This window comes from Drosophila rhopaloa, unplaced genomic scaffold, assembly GCF_018152115.1.
Source record: "Drosophila rhopaloa isolate 14029-0021.01 unplaced genomic scaffold, ASM1815211v1 contig_2, whole genome shotgun sequence".
NCBI classification, from domain to species: domain Eukaryota; kingdom Metazoa; phylum Arthropoda; class Insecta; order Diptera; family Drosophilidae; genus Drosophila; species Drosophila rhopaloa.
Genome location: NW_025335083.1, coordinates 8,830,645 through 8,858,024, shown reverse-complemented (window position 1 = coordinate 8,858,024; position 27,380 = coordinate 8,830,645). Strand labels below are relative to the sequence as shown.

Sequence of the window (27,380 nt, the reverse complement as noted above, 5' to 3'; positions counted from 1 at the left end):
TAGACCAAGGCAATGGTGCATTTACTCATCACGGCCTTAAAATTAGCCAATCAAAAGTATTTGAACATATTCTAATATTCTTGTTGAAGCAAATATAAAATTTTGAAATATTTTACCCAATTTTTTGCTAGCTCCAAGTTTTTTAAAAATGTTCAATAGTACTTTTTTATGTGTGTGTTTTTCACTTTTAACTTTTGCAACAGTTATTATTAAAGAAATTCACTGGTTTTGCTTTTCAGATTTAGTGGAATTATGTATTTCAGCGACTGCATTTTGAAGGTTAGAGAACTTCACAATGTCATACCTCGAAAATAATTTGACTATGTCTTCCAAGTATATTTCAACTTTTTCAAGCTAGTCTCCAAATAATGTTTTATGTTATCTCCTATGTCAGAGATTAGGAAAAAAGAGAGTTGGTTATTCTTTTAAAGGGTATAAACTCTTCCTTTTTCTATTTCAGTCACGGTATCACTAGCGGGGAAAGAGCATTTAATCTGAAAATAGAAGGAGGTCTCCTTCAGGTAGCGGCAGAAAAGTTTTCATGGCTAAAACTTTTACGCGCACGATTTGACAAGGCAAGCCGGTTGTTGCTACTGGCATCTTCAGCCGAAGTTGGTTGCCACATGTTTTCCGCCTCACATGCAGCCACTTCCCCTAACAGACTTTACATAATGCAATTGGGTACTAAGGTAGACCCAAAAACCAATAGTTTGGGGGTGCTCAAGCTTCCTATTCACCATACATTAAACACTTTTTAATGCTTATGTGGTGGTTCAGTGGCTTGTGTAAAATTATTTACTTGAACGATGCTCTAAACATAATTAAAGCTAAATAAAGAATTATTTAATAAGCAAAGGGAAATGTATATTAACAGAATAATCCATGTCACCCATCTATAAAATATGTTTCTAGCTAACAAATTAAAACCCACAAAAGGTTAAGTGATTGGTAAAAACAAAATTCAAAACAAAGAATTAAAATACATTTTTTTTTATGGGCAATACACTCCTTTTATTTAATATTTTTGGTTTAGGTACCTTACACGAAATTCGAGCTGTAAGACTTTAAAATTTATTTGATATAAAAATATTTTGTAAAAATTTGAAAAGCTTATTAGGAACAGCCGAATTGAACCCTTTTAAACGAACCCCCTACTCCAATAATTTAACAAAACTTCGGGAAGATTTAAGAACGTGCCAATTATAAAATTTAAAAAGATAAAGCTTTAGCTTTTTTGTTAAGCCACTTGGATTTCCGAATCATGACTGAGCTGAGTAAAAAGTCCTACTAAGTTGGTGGGCTTCCTGTGCAGGATCCTACTGTCAGATTTTTCTTCTTGGCCCCTATCTTAATTTGCGTGCGTGTTCGTAGTGAGTGTGAAAAGTTAATAAAAGTTTCACGTGCGAAATTATATAAAATTTTAAGTGTATGACTTGGCCCCGCGTGTCGGGTCCCAACTGCTCCTGGCTTCCTGCCACAAACCAGGGATTGGGGCTAGGTGAAGTGGGCGGGGTGCGGAAGTGCAAATTATTTTCCCCAGACATTTTGCAGTTGCTCATGCTTAATTGCCGCCGCTGTTGCAGTCATTACATCTTCCTGGACTGATTTATTATTTAATTGAAAAATAAGTGTTTCCCTTGCGGCATTTTTTCTTTTTGGGATACACCAGCGATGACGGGGCAATCGTCCAGAACGAATGCAAATTATAATTAATTATTAATTTGCCTTAATCACCAACAAGTACCCAGCCCTTAGCTGAAAATGTTTGCATTTTTTAATGACCTGTATAAATATTTATGCAAATGGCCTTCCGAATGGGTGATTTAATAAATGTTTGCCTTCCGAAAAGACCCCGAGGAAATATCACCCAACCCGTTCGCATGTCAAGCACACAATTTTGATTGATTTTTCTACTCGACTGCTTTCAATTACTGGCCCCTATTTGCCATTTTGCACTCCCATCTCCATCACTATCCCTCCAAATGAAGACAAACTTGGATTTTAACCCCGAATACATAAACCAAAGTCATGCTGTGACACCTACAGTCATGTTGAATCCCGGAGCAGGCCAACTTGTTGCATTCGAAATCAACTGTGATTGCCGCTTCACTGGAGAAATCACCAATAAAAAAATTGCGAACAGGATCTGTCTCGCTCTTTCTCTCGTTTTCTCTGCCCAAAAACTGTCAGTGACACTTACAAATTGGATTTTCGACAGCGATAACAAGACCTGAAGGACACACCATTAGCGGGTGCTGGCATAAAATCGCTTAAAAAGATATCCCAAATAAATAATGTCGCATGTAAATAACAACAAATCAATTTTTAAATAGACAAGATGAACCCGAACACACACAAGCAAATACAGGACCCAGTTCCTGACAACAATGAACCCTCTTCATCAGTGGGCTTAGTGTGTGTAAATGTTTTGGAACAGTGGACAACAATTACGACTAAAAATATAGGTATATATATACATTTTCTATTACAAGGTTTCCGCATGAGTGTGGATTGTTTTGCTGTTTTAAAAGAAATGCTACTATCTATACAGTTATGTTAACTATTTATAAGAAATATATAGCCAGCAAGTCACAAAATCAAAATAGCATTTTTTTTTATAGATATTTAATCATGTATTATAGCATTCTTAATATGGTTGGACCACTGTGCCTCAGCCTGCGGCGAAAAGGTCTTTGTCCCTGTCACATCCAGGCACTTTCACTTAGACGATGCCAATGGCTTTGATAGATTCAAGTTCACAGTGGGCCGCCAGGTAGCCATTTATCCCCCATTCGCCCCAAAACCACTCCCCAAAAGTCGGGGTCAGAGGTTGCTAGGTGACTTCGGGGTGGAAACTGTGTAGCTGGGCTGTTCATGCGGTTCATTGACATGGCCATCAGAGGAGCTGGGCGATGGTGCCGATTTAATTTTGATTAATTGCGGTAAATGTTATGTTAATTTGCTGGCACTTTTTTGGATGACTGCCTGGGCTGTCTGTCGACCGATTTTAGATAAGCGGGTAATGCGAGACTATTAGTGGGCGGGTCGGTAAACTAATTTTCTCCATAAGTCTGTCACATATTGTGTTTGAGTGGGCCTTTGGGTGTGTGTGCCGATTTGTATGGGCTGACAAACACTAATTAATTGCAATGAGCTCCGCTGTGAAGGGGTTTCCTCTGTTGATTGGAGCATGCTAATTACCCAGAGACTGTCAATCATGTTGAGGCAAGTGGGTGCATCTGCACTTAAAGGTGATTAAACATTTGTAAGCATAACCTGTTTCACTTAAGTTAATTGAGGGTTTTTAATAAAAACTAAATGAAGATAGTTTGATTAATCAGTTACAGAACTTTAATGTTATTTTGTTATAGATACTTGTTTTTCGCAGATGTGTGTACATTGTTTTCAGAGCGATTTTGTTATTGCAGAACCTACAAAGGCTGAAAACTAAGTGATGAATATGTATTATGATCCAGAAAAAATATATTTTTAAAAATACATATGTAGGAATTATTAGCTAGCTAGAAATCAGTAAAAAAAAAGGAATTTATACCTTACTTACCTCAATATCTAAACACACTGTATTTTAAATGATTGAGAAATAAGATATTTCGTTCAATCAAATAATATAAATTTGACAAGTACACTTTTTTTCTAAAAATTTAAAAAAAAATGGAAAAGTTGGCAGTGGGCTTGGCGGCCTTTTTCCAACTAATGGGCTGCTTCTTTTTCTTTGCCCAGCCAAAAGATCGTTGCTCGCCGTCTCCGGACCTGGCCAGCTGGCTCTTCCTGGGGGCCACGATGTGCTTCCTGTGGGATGTCTCCATCTATCCTCGCCGGTTCATGCACATGCCCCACTTTTGGCAGCTCCTCGTCGAGATCGTAGCCGCCGTTTTTCTGGCGGAAGTGGGCACGATAATCATTTGGTGCGCCCTAGAAAGGTTCCTGTTCTACCTGACGGATGTACTGCTGAATGCTATAGACCCCAGCTGCGATTCTTCGCCCTATGAATACTGGCTTTCGGGAATAGTCACCAGTTTGGTGAGCGGAGCGGTGTTGTGGTACGTCCTCGAGGCCACCGACGCTATATACTACTTTAAGATGTTCGTCCAAAATCTGAGGAGGACCATGCGGGTGTCCTGGCGGATGCTAGGCTGCTATATCAATATGAATCTGAGGGACAGACAACGAGCTTTGAAAGTATGTCAATTGGCCAGGAAACCGCCCACTCGGAAGCGAACGGCTCGCAGATGTTGTCCAGCGGAAGGAGAAGATGAAGAAGAGGGATGTAACTGACCCAGGAATCCTGTGTTTTCCTTTGCCCGTCTTGTCTATCCAGTTAAAGTGCTTTATATCCCCTTTTAAGAATAGTTCTCTGCTCCAAGGCACTCTAGAGCAATAACTCTTTTTGGAGGCCAGGACACGAAAGAAACAGAAATTGCATTTCTCTAGTTTTTTGGTTTCATGGAAATGGCATTTTCAATGACAAAGTGGGTCACCAGAGTGTCGAGCTTTAGTGTTATAGTCTATCCATTGTCTAAGAAACAAATTTATATACCGATGCAGTTCTAACCCAACTTTATTAGTCATATTTCCTCAAAATGACTGCTATAAGGAAAAGAAGGTGTTTTCTAAAAGGATTAAAAACGCAGACCTTAAATAATAATATTGTAAATTTAGTAATTAAATTAGAAATACTTTTTTCCAAAACACTAGTCTAAATGGGATCATCATCTTTCCAAATCTGCTAAACACAATAAATGGAATTTATTAAATTGCAAGTTATTACAATTGTAATGCGTACATTGTGTTGATGAAATGGTCTTGACGCACGAAAAGAAACAGAATAAGATGTCCCGATTACTCATCGAAAGAAACATTTCTCATACGCCCCGTCAGCCACACCCTCCAGCCATAACAAACAGTCACACAATGCGAAAACACACCAAAGTACACACAAAAAGGCAGCTGAAAATGAATAAAAATGGGGGTGTCTGACGAGTTGCAGACAATCAGAGAACACATTTGGAGATTGCCATGCATTTCTAGGCAGCAATCGCCGCCATATGCTAGCTTTGATTACTTCTTCTGGCTTTTATCGCAGCTCCCCATCCTCAAACCTCCCTGCCATTTCCCCCGAAATGTAAGGAAAGCAGACAGGGAAAGCGAAGAAATTGTATTTCATTTTCCAGGGCCTGAGAGCAAAGACGGAACCGGATATGCGACATTTTATCAAGTCGGGCATAAATCAGCAGCTTATGCTGGATTCCAGCGGGAGATGGGTGTGTTCCATACTCTCGCTTTAACTCGGGTTTCACTTACTTTTCTTGTTCCTGCATATTTCAAACTGGCAAATAATTTATTTTGCATAAATTTGCCAGCACTTAACGATGGGGATCTACGGCACACCTATGAGAAGGGCCCTATGCCGAAGAATAAGCGCGAGGAATGTGTTCCGTGTGCGGGTCACGCTGAATTATGCCATCTAATTTGTCTGCAGGCAGGTGGTGCTCATTAATCTTACCTCGCTTATGAGCGGCTCTGCTGTCTCCGTCTGTTTTTCTTACCCAAGTACCGCCGTACAGCCATACCGCCATACCGCCGTAGCACACTCCTGGGATTCTGGTCTGCAGATAAGCTCATCGCCTTTGCAGTGGGCTCACGTAGCTGGTTTTCTGATTTCCTTTACCCTATTCCATGTCAACGGGGCGTATGATACCCTTTCTATGGGCATAGGGTGTGAACATAAAATAGTGGAAAACTATAATGCAAAATAATAAGCTTTATGGATTAGTTGGCCAATTATGAGTTTTTCTGGGTTATAACATTTTAAGGAATGCGACTAATATATATAGTTAAACTTTAATTAAGGCCAAATTTTCAATGACATCTTAAATTTTGACATAAAGTTAAATGTTTAGAACCATTTACTTTCTCTATATAAATTTAGAGTTTATCCGACTGAAAACTCTTAACTAAAGTCAATGCTTTATTAAAATGAATGACCGCATTTGGAACCTTAAAAAGACATTGAAAAAACGGTCCAAATTCAGTTAGATTAAATTCTATATTCTTAAAAAGTCATATGACTTGCACTTATTGTTAAAAAATCAAAATATTATTTTAGTAATAATCACAGATGAAATGTATATTATTATTGTTATTTATAAAAAAAAAAAAAAAAGATTGATATACGTAGATCAATTACCTATTTATCTTTATGTTTTAAGTAAACCTTAAACTTTTCCGAGTCCCAAATAATAAAGCAGGGTATGAACAGGATTTCTGTGACTCCGCCCGCATAGTTTCGCACCTGACTCCCGCTTAATGCTTAATGGATTTGCGCTTTGATGTGCCAACTGCGTGTACGTGTATCAAAATCGTCCTGCGCTGTGCCTGTGTGTGCGTTGGCCGGGTTGTAAGTGGTTAAGTGTCTATATTAGACGCCATCACTTGCAGTTTCCCATTTCTAAGGGCCCGATGGTATTTTTTGGCTGTGTTTTTTGGTCCACTTTACTGCAGAGGTGGCAAGCATAAATTTCCCTCTAAATGGCCTTATGAGGGCGGCCTCGAAGCTGATCCTCTGTTTATGGCCTGGCCAAATGAAATGTGAGTGGGAGTCGGAATCGCATTTTGCCTGGGCGCGTGTGTGTGTGTGGGAGTGCCTCGTGTTGGCCCTTTTAAATTAAAAAATCCTATCCGTGGCTTCTGGTTGGGCGGCCCTGAAATTGAATTTTCTTCCCGTCCCGGTTTGATTAGCATAAAATGCGGTACGTGTCTCGGTTTGGCTGAAAAACGTGTGGTTATGTTGATGGGTCTGGGTAGAAATCATTAAAATATTGAATGCTTTTTCAAAGAATTTTTATTTCTGTTAAAATTTAAATTTTTTGCACACCACATTTTGTTGTTTGTTTATTTTTTCCATTTCCGGTTCTTATTTTTTTTCAACATTTAAAAATTCGCTTTGTTTGTAAACAGTTTTTGTTTTTCTTCTGCTCTTGACACTTTACTTACAATAAATATTGTAGAAATGTTTCTTTACTGTTCTCCACATTTAACTAATGAAATTTAGGTTGTTCTTGAGATTATCTATGTACACAGAGATTATAGTTCCGAAATTCTTGTAATTTACGTTCAGCCGGGGTCTTGTTTCCTGTCTGTGGTGGGTGATTTCTTTCAAAAGGATTTATTTCTTGTATCGATTACAGAATGCAATGGATTTTTCTGCATTGACCGGACTAAACTTAGTTATTTGCTAGGCAAAAGTTTTACATTAGTTTAGTATCTCACTTGTGTTTTTTAAACTAACTATAATCCTATTGAAACAATATTTATTTCAATGAGCACTGGTTTGCGGCAGCATCTCTTATATCAAAAGATTCATTTCCATTTTCAATTAAGATTATGTAAAATTATTTAAATTTTACCTTTAGTTAAAAAGTTTGTTTATGAATTAACAATAAATATTTATATAATTTACTTATATTTTTCATATTTTCGAATTTTGGGCTTGTAATACGGAAAAACATGTGTTTCTTTTTCTAAATTGAACAGTATTTAAAGCAACATTTCCTTATACATTTAAAAGTAAAGATTCTAATTTAAACGAGAAAAAACGTTGTAGTCGGCAGGCCGAATCCAGGGTACCCTTACACAACAATTAGGCAATTATTTAACATTTTAATCAGAGATTAGCTAAGTAATAAAGAGTAAATTTAAAACGACGCACATTCAGACCAACGGATTTGATTATACTGACTAATTGGAATCACTTCCCTCACCACAATGTTTGGGCATGATATCTAATTAAGTTTATGCGCTCAACTATTTTTCACAATTACTTACAACGAGCTTTTGCTTAAATAGTCGTTAACTTTTTAATCTTCCCTTACATATCTGAATCAAAATTTTTCCGCTTTTTGTTAATCATTTGTAGCACATCAAAAACTATAAATATTGGACCAAAAATTACCATTGAACCTTATTTAAAGTCAAATATGTCTTCTACTGTCTTCTTTTATGTTCAGTTTAATTTTCATTTGGTTAGTCCTTGACCGTCATACTCAAATATTTACAGTTCCATGCGTTTTACTTTTCTCTTTTCCAGCTTCTATGAATAAATCAATTAACATTTATGGGAATAAATGTCGAAGAATGAAAACTTAACACATTCGCCTCGTAACAGCGACCCCAAAAATAGTATTTATAAGGTCAACCACACAAGCCGCCAGAATGAAAGGAAGTGGGTGGATTGGGAGGGGGGTGGATTGGTGTCCTCCCAAGGACAAGAATGTCGTCGCCGTTTTAGTTTTGGGCTGTCGTCGCCCTTTGTGTGCGTCTTGTCGACACAGTTTTTGCTCGCAGTTCATTGAAATGGTGGCAGTCAATGTGTCAGATAAACAAGACCAGTGACACTTTTGGCCATGATTCAGGGTCTTAGCCGGGAAACGGAGCGTGTGGGAGTCAAGTGTGGGAATTTATAGTTGGCCCATGCAATTTTTGTCCCAAGATTTGCACAATAAGCACCTTGACGAGTCGAGTGGGTGGTGCTATATCGCTGGCTGGCTGCACACAAGTGGTCACATTTATATGGACGATATGTTTGCCTTGTATGCGGGCAGCTCCTCTATCTCCGTTTCTCTTTGTTTGCAGGACTCTGTCAGGACGTGCTCGGCTGCATGAAAGCCCCTCTCCCCACACACACGCACACACAGACAAACGCTGCCAATGACAGTTGTCAACATGACAGTTATAGGGACACTGATACAAATGTTACGGATGTTTGTCTTGGTCAGACCAGGAATGTCCTTTGAGTAGAGAGCAAAGATTGGTTAAAACTACTGATAAATGACCCAGACATGTGGAATGTCCCGTCTTAAAAATTAATGGAAAACAACCGCAGTGCCTTCGAGCTTAAGTTTGAAAAGTTTTCAGATGAAAAGGCAGTGATCTTGGGACTAACTATAGTTTTATCAGCACTATCTTAGTTTTGGAAACTATTAATAGCCCATCTTGCCGTGAAAGCTTTAATTTCTCTCCTCTTTACGATAGAGAAAGCATTAAATTCATTGCTTCTGTTTAACATTCGAGCACATGACAGTTTTAATTGGTTTAGTTTTCTGAAAGTTTGGGAACACTTAGCTATTTCAGTTTCTCGAATTTTTTTTGCCGTTGAGCAATCAAGCTTAATTTTAAGTATTTACCTATACTTGGACTAAACAAGTTAGTAACACTGCTAGTCCTTACATTTTATTTACATATTCAGAAGATTAAGGAGTTGAAATTGTAGAATTCTAAATTAAGATTGATTTAAACTATTGGCTGCAAGCTGGGAAATTATTCAGACATCTTTCTTTTAAATCAGCTTAAAATTTACTTAATATTTGAATGACCAATGGCAGTAGAACTGAGCAAAGTTTGAGTATGATTGACCTTGGTTTTTAAACTCCTTAGGATCCATTTCTCACATAAATTTCGTTTAGCACACCTTTAAACAGTTGAATTTCCATTCAGCATTTTGGTTAGAGTAGCACACTGCATTTAACAATTCATTCACTTTACACATGATCTCGAAATCCTAATACCTTTATCCTTCTCCTTACTTTCACCGAATTGCAGTTTGGCGATGCAGTGATAGGCAGTCCTGTCAGAAGTTGGTAAATCCGCTTTGGTGAGGAAAATCCCAGTTTATGTCGGGCAATCAGTGCCTGGGACCTATGTAGATTCCACCGAGACTATCGCCACTGTCCCCGCCCAAGCCGCTTCCCTCGCCGTCCTCGTCCTCGTCATCTTCGCCGTCGAGCAGACCGTCATCCAGCTCGATGACTTCCGCTCCGTTCTCCTGGCCACTCTGGCCATTGTTGATGGTGGCGCCCTCGTAGGTATCACTGTCTTCCACCAGACAGCAGTCCCCGCACTCGTCCGTCGAGGAGTTCACCTCGTCACTGAGATCGTCCAGCAGCGTCACCTTGGGAGCCCGAAACTCGTCTTGGCATCCCATAGAGACTCCGCCCGGGGGCACCGAAATCTTGATGTTGCAATTCGCGGTGCCGGCGTGGCAGGCGTGGACATTCGGAATGGGCTGCTGAATCGTGGCCACCTGAGATGCTCCTCCGTGGGCGGCTCGGAAACTGAGATTGGGCGTGCGCTGACCCATGCTGGCCATTCCCGGCGGCATCTGTGTATGCGACATGCTCAATGTGGGCGGCACACTCAGTACCGTTGCCCCGCCTCCCGCCTTATGGGGGTGGGGGTGGGCGTGGCCCGAGTACATCAGCTGGTGCGTATCCGAGGCCAAATTGTGGGCGGTCAGCTGCAGCGGATGCTGATCCTTGCGTTCTATCGAGTGGAGAAAGGGGGAAAGGAGAAGAGATGGCAGCTATAAACACTTCAGTTTGCAAACTTTCTGAAGGATGCGAACACGGAAGCGGAAGTGCATTCGAGGACATGTCGGCGATTGGTTTATCGCCTCCACATTGTGCAGGCATCTGTGAGGGCTCCAAGTGAATGAGCCATCACTTCGCGTCCCCCAGCACTTCCGCCTCCCACTGGTCTCGTGTTTTGTGAATGGGAAAGATGAGGAAGTGGAAGCACTCAGTACCCTGTCCTCAATTGAAACTGTGCTTCTAGGGGCGCTATGCGGTCAGTACGTGAAATCAAATCAAATTAACTAAATTTAAAGGAATGTTGAGTGAATCAAATATTAAATAGAGTGTATTGGTCTGCAGCTTTCCTGTTTAAGTAAAACTAAATGGTAAATTAGTGCATTCTAACGAACATTAAAGGGTTGTCGTTTGATTAAATCCTTTAATGTTAAGGGTTTTAATAATACAAATACTAATCTATAGAAAATATTGTGGTCAAATTCAAATCAGTCACTAGAGACTTTAAATAGAATTTAAGAAAACACTATCAAAAATGTACTTTTAATTAACTGTATATTTAAACTTTCCATTATTATTATAATATAGTGTAAGCTCAGATTTTGTAGCGTGTATTGTAGAATTCCCTTTTTCCGGACCAAAATGATACCATAAAAAGGCTTAATATTTGATGATAATAAAACACATAATAGAAAACCGTTTTTAAAAAAATTAACCAACAGATAAGAAAGTATGCTCTGCGTATTTCAGAGCGCATTGTTTTGCAGGGGTGTGAAAACTTTCCGGTGGCACCCTGCCCTCGTCCTGACAGCAACCATTGTCCTGGCCGTACAATGGCTCTCAAACTATGTGTGTGGTTACAAGTGGGTTCAACTGCGTTGGCCTCACCTTTTCCGCCGCCCCCGCCCGCAATTATCTGTTTGTAAAACTTTCAACTAACTGGGTCTGAAGGGGAAATCCCTGGCTGGCGGCGGATGAGCAGGAGGAGCAGGAGGAGGAGGAGGAGGAAACCCATCATCAACTCACCCAGGGGGCCCAGAAGTTTCGGCTGGAGCGGCAGCATGAAGTCGTGGCCAGTCGTCGCCGCCCGCGGCTGAAGGCTCTGCACCGCCGGCACGCTCAAGTAGTCCGCTGCAAAGTCAGAGGAGGCGGCCCGGAAAAGCCGGGGAAATGCGTTAGTGCCGTCGGAGCAAACAATGTAACGGTGGCCGGGCCAAGGCAAAAGTTTCCCCCAAAACAACCGAAAAGAAAACAAACACGAAAGCAGGGGAAAAACCAAGAAGGAATGGTATTCGTTTACAAAACTTTAAAAAGGCACGCAGCTAACATTTTTTCTACATAGCATTATGATAAAAAAGTTGGCGGCAAGACACACAAAAAAAAGTGAAAAGTTGCGAAATCATTTTTAATATTTCTATAGATAAATATACTCGCATAAAATATATATATATTTATCGTTTCAATCAACGGGAACTTGACGAGCGGACGTGAACAACTTTTAACTTGCAATAATTGCAAGTGGGGGAAAATCTATTTTCAAACAAAATTTAAGCAACGAAAGTTTAAAGCAGGCTTGGATAAAAAGTAGCCAAAGATGTCAAAGTTAAGCAATTTAGAAGAGGCAAACGGGGAAAGTTACGACTAAAGCTAAAAAGAAAATGTTACAAGAAATTAAATAAATTCAGAAAATTAAATGGTAAAAAAAATAAAATTTAAATATATTTATATACATATATAAATAAATATTAACAAAAAATATAGAGATCTATATATTCTAGCAAAAGTTTGTACTTAAATATGAATATTATCTACATATAAAAATTCGATTTGCAGTTTTTCCTGCTCCGAGTAAACATATTTTATAAAAAGTTAACCAAAAGTTATCAATGGAAATTCCTCCACTTAACAAGGCAATCCATCAAAGGACCTTTCTTTTCAGACAAACTTTTAACTAAAATTGACAGTCGTTGAAAAGTTGTTACCGTGAAAATTGGTTTACTCCAACAGTTAGTATTTGAGCTAGAGCAACAACTTTAAATATTCAAATTAATTTGCGCACACTCCCTGAGCTCTTGGCGGTGCAAAGAACAAAATGAAATTGCAGCAAGTGAAACTCGTTGAGAAATGCGTTGGGGTTTTTTCACAGACCAGATGCCTTTAGGTGAGCGGCCATCGGCACCCACTGCCGGCCTTAATTAAAATTCCTGGCCGTTGGTATTCAGTCTTAACCCACTGTGGCCATAAATTGTTCAAGCCTGTGCCCGTGCACTGTGTATATATATGTGTGTTTGGTTAATGACCACTACAAGTTTCCAGAAGTAACCCTGTAACTCCTGCAGCCTGCTAATGATTTAGTTGCTATTTTTGTGCCCACAATTTGCATCCGAAAGTAGGGAGCAAATGCATTCTCCCCCCGAGTTTCCACACCTTGGCATAATGCAAAGCAGCTTAAAAACGGAAAAAGGGGCGGTAAAAAGGAACCGTGCCAAATGTCACCGCTCCTGCATTTCCGGCGAACAGAGAAATGTCATTTGCCCCGGCTCAGTACGTGCCAAAGTATGCAACATTTATTCTTGTTGCCTTTTTTTAGCCAGGAAATGGGGCCAGTTGTGTCTTCTAAGCGGCTTAAAAAAAAGTTGCAATACGTGCGAACCGCTTTTAAAATGAAAACAACGTGACAACAAAGAAAGCATTTAATAATTACATTTCTCCAAAGCGGCTTGGGAAAATTTTAAAATTCTTGACTAACACTAGAAATATTTATAAATAGAGCAATTAGTTTTTCACAGCTGGAGCAAAATGGAAATAAAGAAGTCTGCGGAGCATTTAGAGGGTACAGAAATTTATTATTTAATTATTCTAACCTTTATTTGCTATTAAAGTACTAATAAAATAAATATTTGATAGTATGAAAAGTGGTATAAAAGAAACAATAAAGTTCCATTCATATTTAAACGTAAATCGTCTGAACTTTTCTTGTATAACTACAGCTCAAAACTTTCATTTGCTTTTTGAATTAACATTTATGGTTCTTTTTTCTTTTAACACTTTCTCTTGAAGACCCGCAGTATACAACATCCGAGGAAGTTCAGCTAAGCAACTTTCAACTTTTGACTGAATTTCTCGTTTTTTTTACTTTTCTCAAGCTCACAAGTGGCTCAAGAAATTAATCGCCTTGAGAGCCGCAAACTGCCTTCCGTTTCCCCATTTGAGCCCCGACTCACTCGGTTCTTTTCTTTCCTGGACAAAAGAAAAAAGAAAAGTGGAGATTTGAGCTTGCACACTTGAGCTTTTGTGGCTTTAATTAAAATGCACATCATGCAGAAATTTTTCTGACCAGGTTCTTCTCATTATACTTTTTTCGACAGGTTTTTCTTCCTCATATTTTTACACTTTTCATTCAATTTTCGCTTGTGAGTAGGGCTATTTTCCAGCGCTTTGGTGGACGGGCGAGCAAATGGAAAAAGTTTTTCAATTTGTTTGACGATAAATGAACTTTATTTCTATATATGTTTGAGTGCTTAAGTGTAGGCGAGCGAAAGCGCATAGAATGTTTGCGCTCGTGTGCCCTTTGTGAAATATGACATAAAAAGGATTTTCGGATAGCATAATAAAATTGTAATTAAAGTTAAATGCCGAGAATAAAAAGAAGTTGCCAAAAGCTTTTAATATGCAAATAAACATAAAAAGTTTTCTTTTTTCCGCTTTCTGTTTGTTGCAAGCTCTTTTATTGACTGACTCTCGAAGTGACAGAGTTATGGCCTTTGGGGAAAATTTATAGCATGCGATAAATTTTAACAAGCTCAGGGGAATGACAATAGGGTTTTGGGAGGGTGTTGCCCCAACCCATGGGACTAATTGTTGCAAGCCCATAAGAAGATCTTACCCAGGCATTAAAGGCAAATCTACACAGAGAAACAAAATTGAAAGTTTGTAAATGAATTGTTGAAGTCCAATACAATCCATATGACGTTTTCATTGAATAGATGAATTTTAGGTCTTATATCAATGAATAATTGCATTCAACTTTTAATCAAATAACAACAAAACTTTTTGGTGAGAATTGTAAACGTTAAGCAAATAATTTTGTTTGTACTGTAAGTATTTATTTAAATGTAATTATATTAACTATTAATAATTATCATATTTCTAATTCATTTAATTTGCTTTAAGTAAATAAAAAATGTAAATATTATTTGCTTGCTAAGTTCAGGGATAAGGAAATAAAGTCCACGAAAAAACAATACAACGTCTATCTCTTCAATGAATCTTAATGTTATAAACTTTTATGAAAACCAATATGCCTTTCGAGCGATGATTCATTAAATCCTTTATTGATAATGGGAAAGAAAACTAAATATCTAAATTATATATAAATCTTTGGAATTTAAAATTTATGAGTTAAATAAAATCAATTATCCTTTCAAGCAATGATTCACTGAATCATTCATGTCCACAAAAAAAGGTACCCTTTTTTCTATAAATATACCAGTGTTTATTTTTCTCAGTACTTCCCAGGCACAAAAAGAAATTTTCTGTAAATGGTTAACAAACATTTGTACACGTGCAGCATGCCAAGACAGAGAAAGACGGCGAAGAGAAAGGGGTGGTGAAGGGGGGGAGTAGAAAGTAGAATGTAGAAAGGGGGATGGGCAGATAGACACAAGACAAGACAACACTTACAACTGACGAAGGAGGGACCGGCGGCTGTGGCAACGGCTGCCGAGGCAGCTGAGCCTGTAAGCGATGCCGGTGACGTCATCGCCGCCGACGCGGTGCCAAGGCTGTGGGCGTGGACGTGGGCGTGGCCATGGGCGTGGCCATGACTGTGGGCGGGCGGGGGCTGGAGCATAGGCACTTGGTAGGTCATTGCCGACATCGCCGTCGGATCTGCCATATTCGTCATCGACGTCGTCGTCCTTTGCGCAGGATGCAGGCCAATGACATTGACGCCGTTCACGTTCACGCTGCCTGGATTACCGACCGGCGGACGGATACGGATACGGATGCATTTACATTCGGATACACATATACAACACACGCATTCGTTTACATGTTGTTACACCAACACACAGAAAGTAACAAATACAAATACAATAGACCAACATTAAGAAACAAAAAAAGGAAATTAATTTAAGAACAATATGCAGCAACATCAAATTTATTTGAATATGGGGATATGGGATAGGGAAGATTGATATAATTTCAAATTTTGTAAAGCCTTCAAAAAGAAGAAAAACACTGTGTAATTAAAAGGTTTGTACAAAAAAAGCTTAACACGTATAGAAAAAATGTTTAAAATTGAAATGATTTAAAAAAAATTCATTGGGGTTCCATTTAACAAACAGTAAAAAGTCCTTGAGATCAGAAGAAAGAAATCAGCATTGAAATTTTGAATAGTCTCAAATGTTGTAATCGAATAACCTGGTAAACTATCTTTCATAACTAGTCGAATGTTGAACTATTATTTGTTGCTCCCAAATCTGACCCCTTTAAGGACCATAAATAATCGGGATTATCTCCATTCGACATTAATGGACACTGCAGCTTGGCAAAGTTAATTCCTCAGGCCAGAATTGAGAGCATTAAGCAAAACCGAAACGATTATAAATCCTCGTACGACATTGAATTTATAACCCTTGGTGATTCCGAAATTGCTCTGAAATTGCAACTGCTGCGAGCAGGGGATAGTGGGAAATCTTGTCTTCGGTTGAGTGCATATATCCACTTAAGTCCTTCTGCCCCCGGGGCCTGCAGCCTCATCAGCATCCGAGCCACTCACATGTGGTGAAAGTCCTGCCTTCAATGCTTTTGAATAATCAGTAAAATGGAAATTTACCACAAGAAGCTCCCTGTGGGCGTGGGCGTGGTTGGGGGCGGAGGCGGGGGAAAACTCTCTTTGGGGGCGGCAGCACCCCGGGGAATACTAAATGCTAAATAACAGCTGACTCGCCCAGTGAAGGGTGCATAAATAATAAAATAATTAAACAAGAAATTGAATGAAATTAATTCAGCCCCATGAGCGAGGAAAAAGCAAAACCAAGAGCGAGCGTCTGTGTGTGAGTATCTGTGTGATGTATGCTGCATGTGTCAGTGTATTAGTCTGTATCACTGAGACTGCTCTAAATATCTGCAGGCCAAAATAGCAACAAAAAAGATAATTAAATTCAACACAATTTTAAAGTGACAGAAAGTGGAGTAAAGTCGAAAGTTTGCGACCTTCTTAATACCCGGTACTCGAATTTTTAAAGTGCCCTAAATGTATACAATACGTTGCGTATACGCGATGTATGCTTTTCCTAACCATTGAAAAGTGTTAGATTATAATAATCTCTCGGATTATAATTATTGATCTATAATAGATAAACTCTTCGGGATTAATAAACATTCATAAATAAAACGAAACGTATTTACAAAAAAAATTGTTTAAGTACATCGAGTTAAATTTAAGTGTTTCGAAAAAATTTAACAATTAAAGTAATCGATTGTAAATAATGACACTAAATTATTTAATTTTAGATTCTCAAATCCGTTTAAAAAAGAGTTTTTCAAAGTCTATGTCAAATTCAACAAATATTAAAGGTTAAAGTACCTTTTTTAATCAATTTTTTAATACATTAGGGTTTTCTTCGAGTACTGGGTATACCAAAAGCCAGCTACTGGACTCACCAATCTTGGCACCGCCGAATGCATCCTTGAGCATGGGCGCCCCTACAGCGGGGTGACCCACGGCATGGCCACCGAGTCCTCCCCCTCCTGCTCCCGCTGGACCAACGCCCCCGGCCACCAATCCTGGCCCTGTGGGTGGCGTCTGTTTAATGGCATTCGTCCTTCCGCGATGCGGAGCAGTTGGCTCCCTCTTGCGACGCGGCTGCTCCACGGGCAGGACTCGTCGTCGTTTCTTGGGCAGCTTGGAGCGAGCCTGGGAATAGAAACGCAAACTGGGTAAACAACGGGGACAAACAGCTTCCGAATCGCCCACCAACCTGAGTGTGGGAGTAGAACATGGAGAAGTTGCTAACGATGACGGGAACGGGTAATGCGATGGTCAGCACACCGGCCAACGCACACAGGGCGCCCACGAACATTCCTGGATAGGTCTTAGGCGCCACATCGCCATATCCCACCGTGGTCATGGTCACAATCGCCCACCACAGACCCAAGGGAATACTCTTGAACTGGTTGTCCGGATTGTCCTGGGGGAAAATTAATAATTTTTTATTTCTCCATTTTTAATAAAGTTAATATTGTATATTGTGTACAATAAATTACCCTAAATAGCTCATTTAAAGCGTCCTAATTATCAATAATTTTTTTAGCAATTAGTTTTTATTTAAAGCTCATTTATCGTTGTTAATTTATTCATAAGTATTTATTTCTGGTTGAGCCTAAAATTTTATTTTAACTGATATAATTAATTGCTTAGGGTACATTTTATTTTTTTTCATTCTAATATTTTCCAATTCTAGAACAATATTATTATCACGCGAATATAAAGTTATAAATCTTTCAAATGGAATAAATAATGATAATAATCCTTTCAAGAAGAACTTACCTGCAACTTCTCCGCATAGTATGCCAGACTGGCAAAGAAGACAATGCCCAAGACGAGGAAGAAGACCAGCAGAGTCAGCTCCTTGGCCGAGGCCTTGAAAGTATGGATGAGGATCCTTAAACCTGGCGAGTGGCGTGTCAGCTTGAACAGCCGCATTATCCTGACGATAGAAAAAGCCTCCAGGAGTCCTGTGTATTCGCCCATGCGCTGCATTACGTCCGTGTAGAAGCTCAGGGTGGCAGTAAAGTCTATGATATTGACGGGCGACTTGATGAACTGCCACAAATTGGGGGAGACCTGAAAATAAATTTTAAAAAATATATAACTTCCTGGCTTTTTTAAACATCTACGCATTTTTAATTTTCACGATTTGATATACTTGGTTTTAATTTTTTTTAAATATGACTATATCATGTGGCTACCATAAGCAATAACGAAAATGCTTCGGAAGACTGACAAAACTTGAGATACCTAGCCTGAATTAGAGGTTTGGTGAAAAATAAATTTGTATTAAATCTGAAAGGGTAAGACTTGCCAAGGGTAACTAAGACTTGCCAATGCTAACACCCTTTCATAAACTATACAAAATTATATTTATTACTTTTCTTTTCGGTAATGAAAATTTATCGAAATAGATTAAACTTTGATTATTCAAATAACTGAAATTTTGTATTTCTCTTTAAAATGTGAATTGATTTGCGACTACTCACAATCAGCCTGATTACGACTTCGATGAAGAACCAGACGTTGCAGACCAGCTCCACGTAGAAGAAGGCCTCATGGGGCTGGCCGTAGGTCTCGATCCATCCGTGCTTCCTTTTCCCACTGTGGCCCAGCAACTTCTCCTCGATGAACTCGTTTAGGCTGCTCCCGTTTATATTCCGTTTCAGTCGCTGCCGCTGGCCGCCCTTGATGGTAGCGATGGGCGTGGCCTGGCCGGGGGCGGTGAAGTTGCCGCTGCTGTAGCTCGTGTAGTTCGTGACACGAAAGGTGGGTCCGATGCTGCCGCTGGGCGGCGTGATGCTGTGCTGATGATATTGATGGGTCTGCGGCGGTTCACCCAAGGGATCGTGACCGTGGGGCGGTCCGCCCGACCCTGGGCCGTGGGCGTCGTCGGGGCCGGAGGGCAGGTCCACGCGAAAGCCGGGGTGGGTCTTCAGGCAGAATGATATCACAGAAACAAATATAAAGAAAACCGACATGCCAGCAACGATCTGTGAAAAGAAAACCATTAAGTCAAAAAGGGTTTATTAAAGAAATAAGCAGCTATTGCTGATAGATTATCTCTTATTTAACTTTATTCATTTAATTTAATTTTTAGCTTAAATCATTAAATTGGTTAAATTACTTTTACAGTATACAACTAAAATAAAACTAGCTAAAATTAAATTATATTAGCAATATGATTTTATTATTCTTCGGAAAATCAAAATCTTATTTAACAATGTGCCTTATTTAAATTACGTTTGCAATATAAAATTAAATATAATTCTGCAAAAACTCATTCTTAAATTCTTCTTTGTGTTTTATATACATCAATATACATCAGGTATAAACAAAGTTAAAAACAATGAAAGATGAAAGATGACAACCCACCTTGGCGCCCGTGGAGCTGGAGGGCTCATCGAACATGGCCCAGATCTTGGGTTTCAGACGCTGCCAGCAGTTAAGCTCGCCGTTGCTGAGTGCCTCCTCAAAGCCAAATAGACGAGCTATCTGCTCCTCCGTGGGCTTCTCATTTTCAATATCTAGCTTATCTAATATGGCTAAGGTGTTCTAAGGATGAATTGAGCGATATAATTTAAAAATGTTAATAATCGGGTTGAAAACTAGCATAACTTACTTGCGTATCGCGATGTATGCTATAGGTTGACCAACAGCAAGGTTCTACCTGGTTAGAGTCGAGTCCCCAGAATTCCAGCTCCTCTTCGAAAAGCGGGCCACACACGTCAGTTGGATAGTGTAGTTTTCCAGTTCTGCGAGAGAAGAAAATTACTAATGACAAGCTTATAATTATCATCAAAGTGACCTTTCAATTTAACCATAAATAAATAAAATTATCTGCAAAAGTTTCTGCATTCAAGTCATTAATATACTTAATACTCAACCGTAAATGGAAATGCATTTTTATCTTTGTTAGGGAAATCAATTACCTGCTGTTTAACCTTTCATAATAGTGTTGTTCATCTTAAACGCATTTATATATTCAACTTAGTTGCCCATCAGTGAAAGATTCAAGTCAAGAATTTTCTCATAAATTTGAATACCACTCTGCTCAGCTTTATTCCCCCAGTCTTTGTTTCAAAATTATTCAAACTCGAGATGCCTTGCTTGCATAGAATCTCATTAAGACATAACAATTATGGCGTAAATAACCTTTGACTAAATGCTCTCTCCATCGAGGAGTGTCCGCACCGACTGCTCCAACCGGTCTAAACGAATTCATGGACTTTGGACCTGGCCAAGCATGCAGGGGACTTAGACATCAGACCGAATAATATTATGGTCAAAACGGCACGTCTGGAATTGTGGCTGCAAATTGCGCAACTGAATGTCTGGGGGGAATGGAAAGGTATCACTTGCATATGCATGGCGGGCAAATGTGTGGATATGCATGCACCTGGTTAACAAAAAAAAAAAACAGACATGGTCATTCCGCACCCACCTCTTGACCCTCTTCTCTGGCACTTGGTATATTCATAATGCTGCCTTGGCCATTGTTCCATTCTTCTGGCCAACAACAATTTGTGATGCTTTCGCTGTGTGTGAGCTCAAATTGCAGTAAATGGCTGCGGGGGAGTTCCAAAAAAGGATGGGCGGAGGGAAGGGGTCGTCCTTGTCCACAGTTGTTGGCCAACTTGTAATGCCATATCAGCTGCCGGACAGTCGCCGAGTGCGGGGGTGAGTCCTTGCATGGTTTTATTTTTGGATGATATCTTCACTCTCCACCCATTACACTCCCCCATCCCCCCCTCACACACACACGCAGGTTTGTTATTGTGTGCGCGTCACGTGTGCACATGCTGAATGTCCTTTTTTGTGCCGGTTCCCAACATATTTGCTGCAAGTTTTTCGCTCTCTTGTGCAACCTGTGCTTTTGTGCTGGTTAAAAATCATTTCGTACCATGAAATCCTTTAAAAAAATATTATAAAGTAAAATAAAAGGAAAAGAATTGTTGGGGCACATCCCTCTTGTTTGTGGACTTGCAAATTGCCGCTTTTATTTCGCGATGCTGATCCAGGTCCATTACTGACTTTGGCTGCCGCAACAGAATTTGACATTCTGACATGTCCGCCCGAATGTTGCATGGTTATTTTAACGGAACGATTGTTTTTCGCTATAAATACCCTACAGTTTTGCAATAAGTCAAGACAGGATTACAAGCCGGCCGGTCAGAACATGATAATTGATTTTTATAACTACTTTTGGTTTAACCAAGTTTTCAATATTTAAAATTATTCAGCCTTAAAATAATCGTACTTTCCTATTGTTTGTTGCAGCACACGGTATTAAAACTTCCATAACTTTATATATCTCCCAATACTTTTAATCTTCTGAAGCACACTGCAGTGATTTTCATGGCTTTTCGATATAACTCTCGTTAATTGGTTTTCTCCATAAGACCCGCAATTCAGTCAACTTTTTATACCGCTTTCTCGCCATTTAAATATTTTCCGTGTGCTCAAATTACATTTCGGTGAAATCACTTCCATTCTCTCTTAATTCTCCACCTCTGAATTTCTTCGCCATTTTCTTTCATAAAGCCTGCATAACAAATATTACGCATACGCAGCGTGCAACCGATGCAATCAATATTTATAGCTGACCTCAACAAGGACCCGAGTCGATCAGACGCATTAAGACTCTTTGCGTTTAAGTATGCATAAATAATGGTATCGATTGTCTCTGACACACTCGCTTCAAGGAATTTGCATTAAAAATGAGGGAATGATTGACATGTCTTATATATGTCTTTACTAACGAAACTATTAAATACTTTAAAAATAACGCTATTTTACAATTTAAACGAGTTCAGTTTTTAAGTGGTTTTAGCGACCCCTCAATTAAAAGTGAAAGCCCTTAGCCAACGACAAGGGGTAAAAGTTATATAATTTGAATGTATAATTAATTGGATATCAGTTTCAATGTTTTGTATTAATTGCTGAAATTAGCTGTCAATATAATGAGAATCTCTCAAGGAAATGCTTTGTCTGTTTGAAGATGCATAACGAATGCTTATTAATGACACATGTTTCATTTTAAACAAGAAAGGAAAGCTAACTTCGGGCGGAGCCGAAGTTGAAATACCCTTGCAGAATATTCTGCAAATTATATTCTCCAAAATCATTCATATAATGCCTTCTTAATTCTCATAAAAAATCCCAACTTCCTAACTTTAAAAACACCAAAGTTATGGCATTTCCAATCGTTCAGTTATATGGCAGCTATAGAATATAGTCGGCCGATCCTTATGAAATTTGATATGTCGGATTGATTAGGCAAAAATAAAACCCATAGAAAATCCCAACTTCCTAACTTAACAAACACCAAAGTTATGGCATTTCCGATCAATCAGTTATATGGCAGCTATAAGATATAGTTGGCCGATCCTTATGAAATTTGGTAGGTCGGATTAATTGGCCAAATGTAAAACCCATAGAAAATCCCAACTTCCTAACTTTACAAACACCAAAGTTATGGCATTTCCGATCAATCAGTTATATGGCAGCTATAAGATATAGTCGGCCGATCCTTATGAAATTTGGTACGTCGGATTGATTGGCCAAATATAAAACCCATAGAAAGTCTCAACTTCCTAACTTAACAAACAGCAGAGTTATGGCATTTCCGATCAATCAGTTATATGGCAGCTATAGGATATAGTCGGCCGATCCCGGCCGTTCCGACTTATATACTGCGTGCAAAGGAAAGAAGGGTGTGTGCAAAGTTTCAACTCGATATCTTTAAAACTGAGAGACTAGTTCGCGTAGAAACAGACAGACGGACAGACAGACGGACAGACAGACGGACAGACGGACAGACGGACAGACGGACAGACGGACATGGCTATATCAACTCAGGAGGTGATCCTGATCAAGAATATATATACTTTATAGGGTCGGAGATGTCTCCTTCACTGCGTTGCACACTTTTGACCAAAATTATAATACCCTCTGCAAGGGTATAAAAAGAAGATTAAAATCCTTTTATAACGCTTTTAAGTTAATTAGCCTTTTTCATGGGCATTTAATGCTAGCGATAATGAATTTGAAACTTGACATATCTATAAACGGCCTTTGTAACATCAACATAAAATATATGAAATTTGCTTAAAATGTGAATATTTTCATTTCGTTAAATAAATAACATTTTATCTCTAAGTAATCGATTGAAAACAATCCCATCGCGCATATTGCTTTGTTATTTTACTGCTCTTTTGCATCCTGTACAGTTTATCTATATGAAATCTTTTCACACAAATTGTCTGAAGCATTTGGTGCGTGCATAATTTGATTATATATCCCCTAAGGAGGGTGGGCTTCGGGAGGACCCCTAGTATCAGCCACACCCCCCTGGGGGACTCAGTTTCATTTCCAATCAACGCGGGATGTTGCAGTATTTTTTCCTGCTGCTGCCCCTCTTTGACACCATTTTCCTGGCCGTTGGTGCCTGGTTAATTGAGTTGGAAAACTGTTTGGCCAAAGCCCCTGGAGCCATGGGCTTGCAGGAAAACAGGGTAACGGACGCTCCTGCCCAATCAATGAAGATGAAGGACCGTGGATGCTGACAGCGTTGTTTCATCCGAAAACAACTCCATCTGCAGCTGCAGCTTCAGGTGCGGATGGCGACGGGAAAGGGTGATGAGCAAAACAAACTTTCATTAATTTTAAACAACTTAAGTCATCGCAACAGGGCAGACAACACCTCAACTCAGCTTACGGCAAAGATAAATGAGCCCGCTAATGACCCCGAAAAACGTTGGATAAACTTTCGCAGCTCAAAAACTTTAGATTAATGGCCGAGGCAAGTTCGTTCTGGTCCTGGGGCAGCAATTAAAATATTAGTTTGTTTACACATCAAGCAATCTATAACGAAAACTGACTCTTGATATTTTTCCTCGACTGTCATTAATCAGGGCAATCATTTTACTGAGAAGAACACAAATTGAAATGCCAAAGGTAGCTGAAATAAAATGAGGTAGGCGAAAGGAGCTAAGGTGGAATTTTCCCGGTAGAATGTCTCTTCTCCCTCACTATGTCTGTATGAACTAAATGAGGTAATTACCATGACCAAGACTTCTCCCAGCCCGCATTTACAGTCATTGCACGTATAAACAGCTTTCAGCAGCTTAATTAGCCCGGCTCAGCACTCGGACACTTACCTGTAATAGTTGAGGATTTGGGTGAAGACCCCGGGATGGCGATCAAAGAAGTATTCATTGAGTACCGGATCGTAGTTGGCCAGGGCTTCAGTCAGTCGGGAGAGACGTGTTGCGGGGATTTTCTTGAGCGTGGCCTTGTAGGTTTCATATCTGCAATGGGAACAAACAGGAGGTATGGGCATAAATTAGGGGAATTTGCATGTCAATTACGTATACGCATTGCGCATACGCCATGTGGGCTGCTTAATAACTTAACAAATAACTGGAGCCATAACTTCCCGCTAACCGCTTGACCCTTCTGCGGCAAGCAACCATTATATCGAGCCATGAAACCCGAGTCACTGAAAAAGTGAGCGATAAAAAAAGGTGGAGCATTGCAGGGGGAGAAAGAAAAAACGGTTAGGGTCAAGTAAGTGTAAGCAAAAGCAAACCATAAGCAATTTGCATATATTTTCGAGATTTTTTTCCCATGCCTCTACGCGGCTCCTTCTTTTTCACTCTCCCTTGTTTTATATTGTGTGCCAAAAGCATAAAGCATTAGGGTTTTCGGTTTTGGTTCTGGCCAAAGTCCAAAGGGGGTCACGTAGATTTTGGTCTAGAATTTCCATTGTTTGATTTGACCTTTGACAGAGATCATTACCGCACAAAATTGATGGATTTTCCATTCACCATGCTTGGCGTTTGTTAATATTTGGTGACCAAACAAATGTCAATTTGGGACATTGTCATGATTTGAATATTCTTATACATAGTTCAGTGTGAGACAAAAGGAATAAATAAGAATTTTAGTAGTTACAATGATTCGAAAGTTATTTAATAAAGGGCTTAAGCAAGAATGATTGAGTCAAACTCATTAAACAGTTATAGTCAGCTAATAAAAATAATTGTTAATCAGTTTCTGTCTTACAGTAACATATGATTGTTCTCAAATCAAAACCAAAACCACCTCAATCACTTATTTGTAAATTATTACAAATAGATCTTGATATATTTTCCATTGGGCTATTCAATTTCAGCTCCCAGGAAACACAAATAATACACGTGTTAATTATATTCCAACCTTTACCTCACCTGAATAACTCTACACACAAGTATCATGCCACCACACACACAAACCAAACTTAATTTACGTAATCATCCATAAAATTATACTAGCGCGAGGAACGACAACGACTCCCACCAGGCGTAACTAAATTCAATTGAAAGTAATTTCCAGCAAATTGTTGTAAATTTCATTTTCGCATTTATAACCCACCCAATGCCTGGTCCAGCAATCAATGACATTTAAGTGCGTGTCCTGGTGAGCGGAGCTGAGCTGAGCTGAGCTGTCCATATGCAATTTATTTTTTACGCCAAACTGTTTGCCTTCGGTTATTAAATATTTCATGCAGCTGAGGACAGCAACCGCATCGACAGCAGAATCATCAATAACAGGGACCGCCGCATAACAAATGCCATTAAAGTTTATTCGGGTTCGGTTCGACGATGGTAATTGGCCTCGGCAGAGGACCAACTGAACAGGAATGGAGCCGAAACAAATGTTTACTCAGCCTCCATTTCAATTGCATGCAATTTTCGGGGGGCATTGTGTTGAATTAGTTTTCCGTCTGTGATTGGTTTTGTGCGCATTTTGTTTTCGTCTTGATTTGGCCAACGATGCGAATGCGTGATTCACTTGACAGCTGTGCTGAGCTTTCAATTTACGACTGAAATAAATTTCGTAAGATTTTGACAAATTGGCCTAAATCGTATTTAATGAGTTATGTAGAATGAATTCGGTACTCTTTTCGGCCCATCAATTTTGTGCTTGTAATATGGCTGACGGCCGAAAAGTATGCTAAAACAATTTGTATTATGTGAGTGGTAAGAGAAGGGATGAAAAATGTTGAAGAGTCAGCTAAAATGATGGAGTGGAACAGCAGCAAAATAAACATCAAAGTAACGATCAATAAAAATGCATAATCTGAAACCGGACACTTAACTAATGTTTTATGTTTCATTCATTCAACAACTTTTACACAAATTCCGTCCTGTTCTCTTAACATTCGAGATTGCATGGAATGTTAAAAGCCTTTGCAGTATAAGCTTATTTAGTATAGAACCAGCCTTAACAAAAACATTTCTGGCCAAATGGTCCCAAAACAAATAGTGATATGAATGAGAATTTTCAAAGCCAGACTTAAGTTCAGTGCCCTTAAATCAAGCAATGTTATTAGCTTAAAAAATGTATCAATAGTTTTATATCTGTGCATTGTTTAGACTATTCAGATGAATTAAATTCTTTGTGATTTGTTTTCATAAAAACAATACTGTCGTCCCATACTTACATATGCACATTTATAAAATTATTGTGACTACAAATTGTAAATGTATAAAAATGTACATATGTATGTATGTACATATGTACATTTATTGATTAATTGGATTAAATGTAAGCTGATAATGCTAGAACTTTTTTGTATTTCAAGTTTAAATTTCCTCTAATCATGAAATTCTAAGCAAATTCTTTTTATATAAAAAACGCAAGTCATTGCAAACGCAAAACATAAAATTTCTAGAACGTTTTCTTTCTTAAGCGAAATCGTATGATAATTTATACCGTTGTGGCTTGCCAAGTTAATCTATCCATAGCACACTTCATACCATGGCAGTTTGATAAACAATATTATAATAATCCCTCTCTCGCATACAAAACAAGCCCCGCATGCAAATGCAATTCATTTTAAGTATTTTTAGTTGAAGTTTTTATTTTTAATACTCTTTGTTATTGTTTTCGTTCTCTTGCTGGTTGTGCTTCATCAAGAGATTGTTCAGTAGCTATCTTTTATTCCATCTCGCTCGGACTTTATCAGCGACTATTAGTGTTGGCAACTAAGATTTTAAACAGTTCGATTTGATACTATAATTCGTTCCTTTATATAATCATTTCTTTCAATATTATTTCTGAATTACAATTTACTATATTCATGATTTTATGATTTTGGATTTCCAAACTACTCTGAAAAACTTTGCGAATTATTTTTACATATTGAACTATATTTACTAAATAATGATTTTTAA

At 38.9% G+C, this 27,380-nt stretch overlaps 2 protein-coding genes across 3 annotated transcripts in view; one reads left to right on the top strand and one right to left on the bottom strand.

Annotated features, from left to right (window-relative positions):
- Positions 1-3,642: 3,642 nt before the first annotated feature.
- On the top strand, positions 3,643-4,781 carry LOC108044886. The gene has a single exon (XM_017124047.1). The coding sequence runs from the start codon at positions 3,673-3,675 to the stop codon at positions 4,294-4,296; it is 624 nt and encodes a 207-aa protein (XP_016979536.1). The 5' UTR covers positions 3,643-3,672; the 3' UTR covers positions 4,297-4,781.
- A 2,182-nt stretch (positions 4,782-6,963) lies between these two features.
- The window catches only part of LOC108044897 (potassium voltage-gated channel protein Shaw), a 47,019-nt gene continuing 26,602 nt past the window's right edge, over positions 6,964-27,380 (bottom strand). The window contains exons 3-12 of one of the 2 annotated variants that reach the window (XM_017124057.1): positions 24,321-24,470; positions 19,781-19,913; positions 19,534-19,713; positions 18,648-19,151; positions 17,938-18,234; positions 17,369-17,578; positions 17,052-17,304; positions 15,066-15,353; positions 11,409-11,513; positions 6,964-10,338 (exon numbers count right to left, since the gene is read on the bottom strand). In XM_017124057.1, coding sequence (XP_016979546.1) covers positions 9,701-10,338; positions 11,409-11,513; positions 15,066-15,353; positions 17,052-17,304; positions 17,369-17,578; positions 17,938-18,234; positions 18,648-19,151; positions 19,534-19,713; positions 19,781-19,913; positions 24,321-24,470 — 2,758 coding nt within the window. In that variant the 3' untranslated portion in view covers positions 6,964-9,700. The remainder of the gene's footprint in view (positions 10,339-11,408; positions 11,514-15,065; positions 15,354-17,051; positions 17,305-17,368; positions 17,579-17,937; positions 18,235-18,647; positions 19,152-19,533; positions 19,714-19,780; positions 19,914-24,320; positions 24,471-27,380) is intronic. The other variant, XM_017124056.1, reaches the window with a different exon arrangement.

What these genes read in the sequence shown, in the direction of transcription:
- LOC108044886 (XM_017124047.1), top strand. Translation starts at nt 3,673, where the DNA reads ATGGAAAAGTTGGCAGTGGGCTTGGCGGCCTTTTTCCAACTAATGGGC.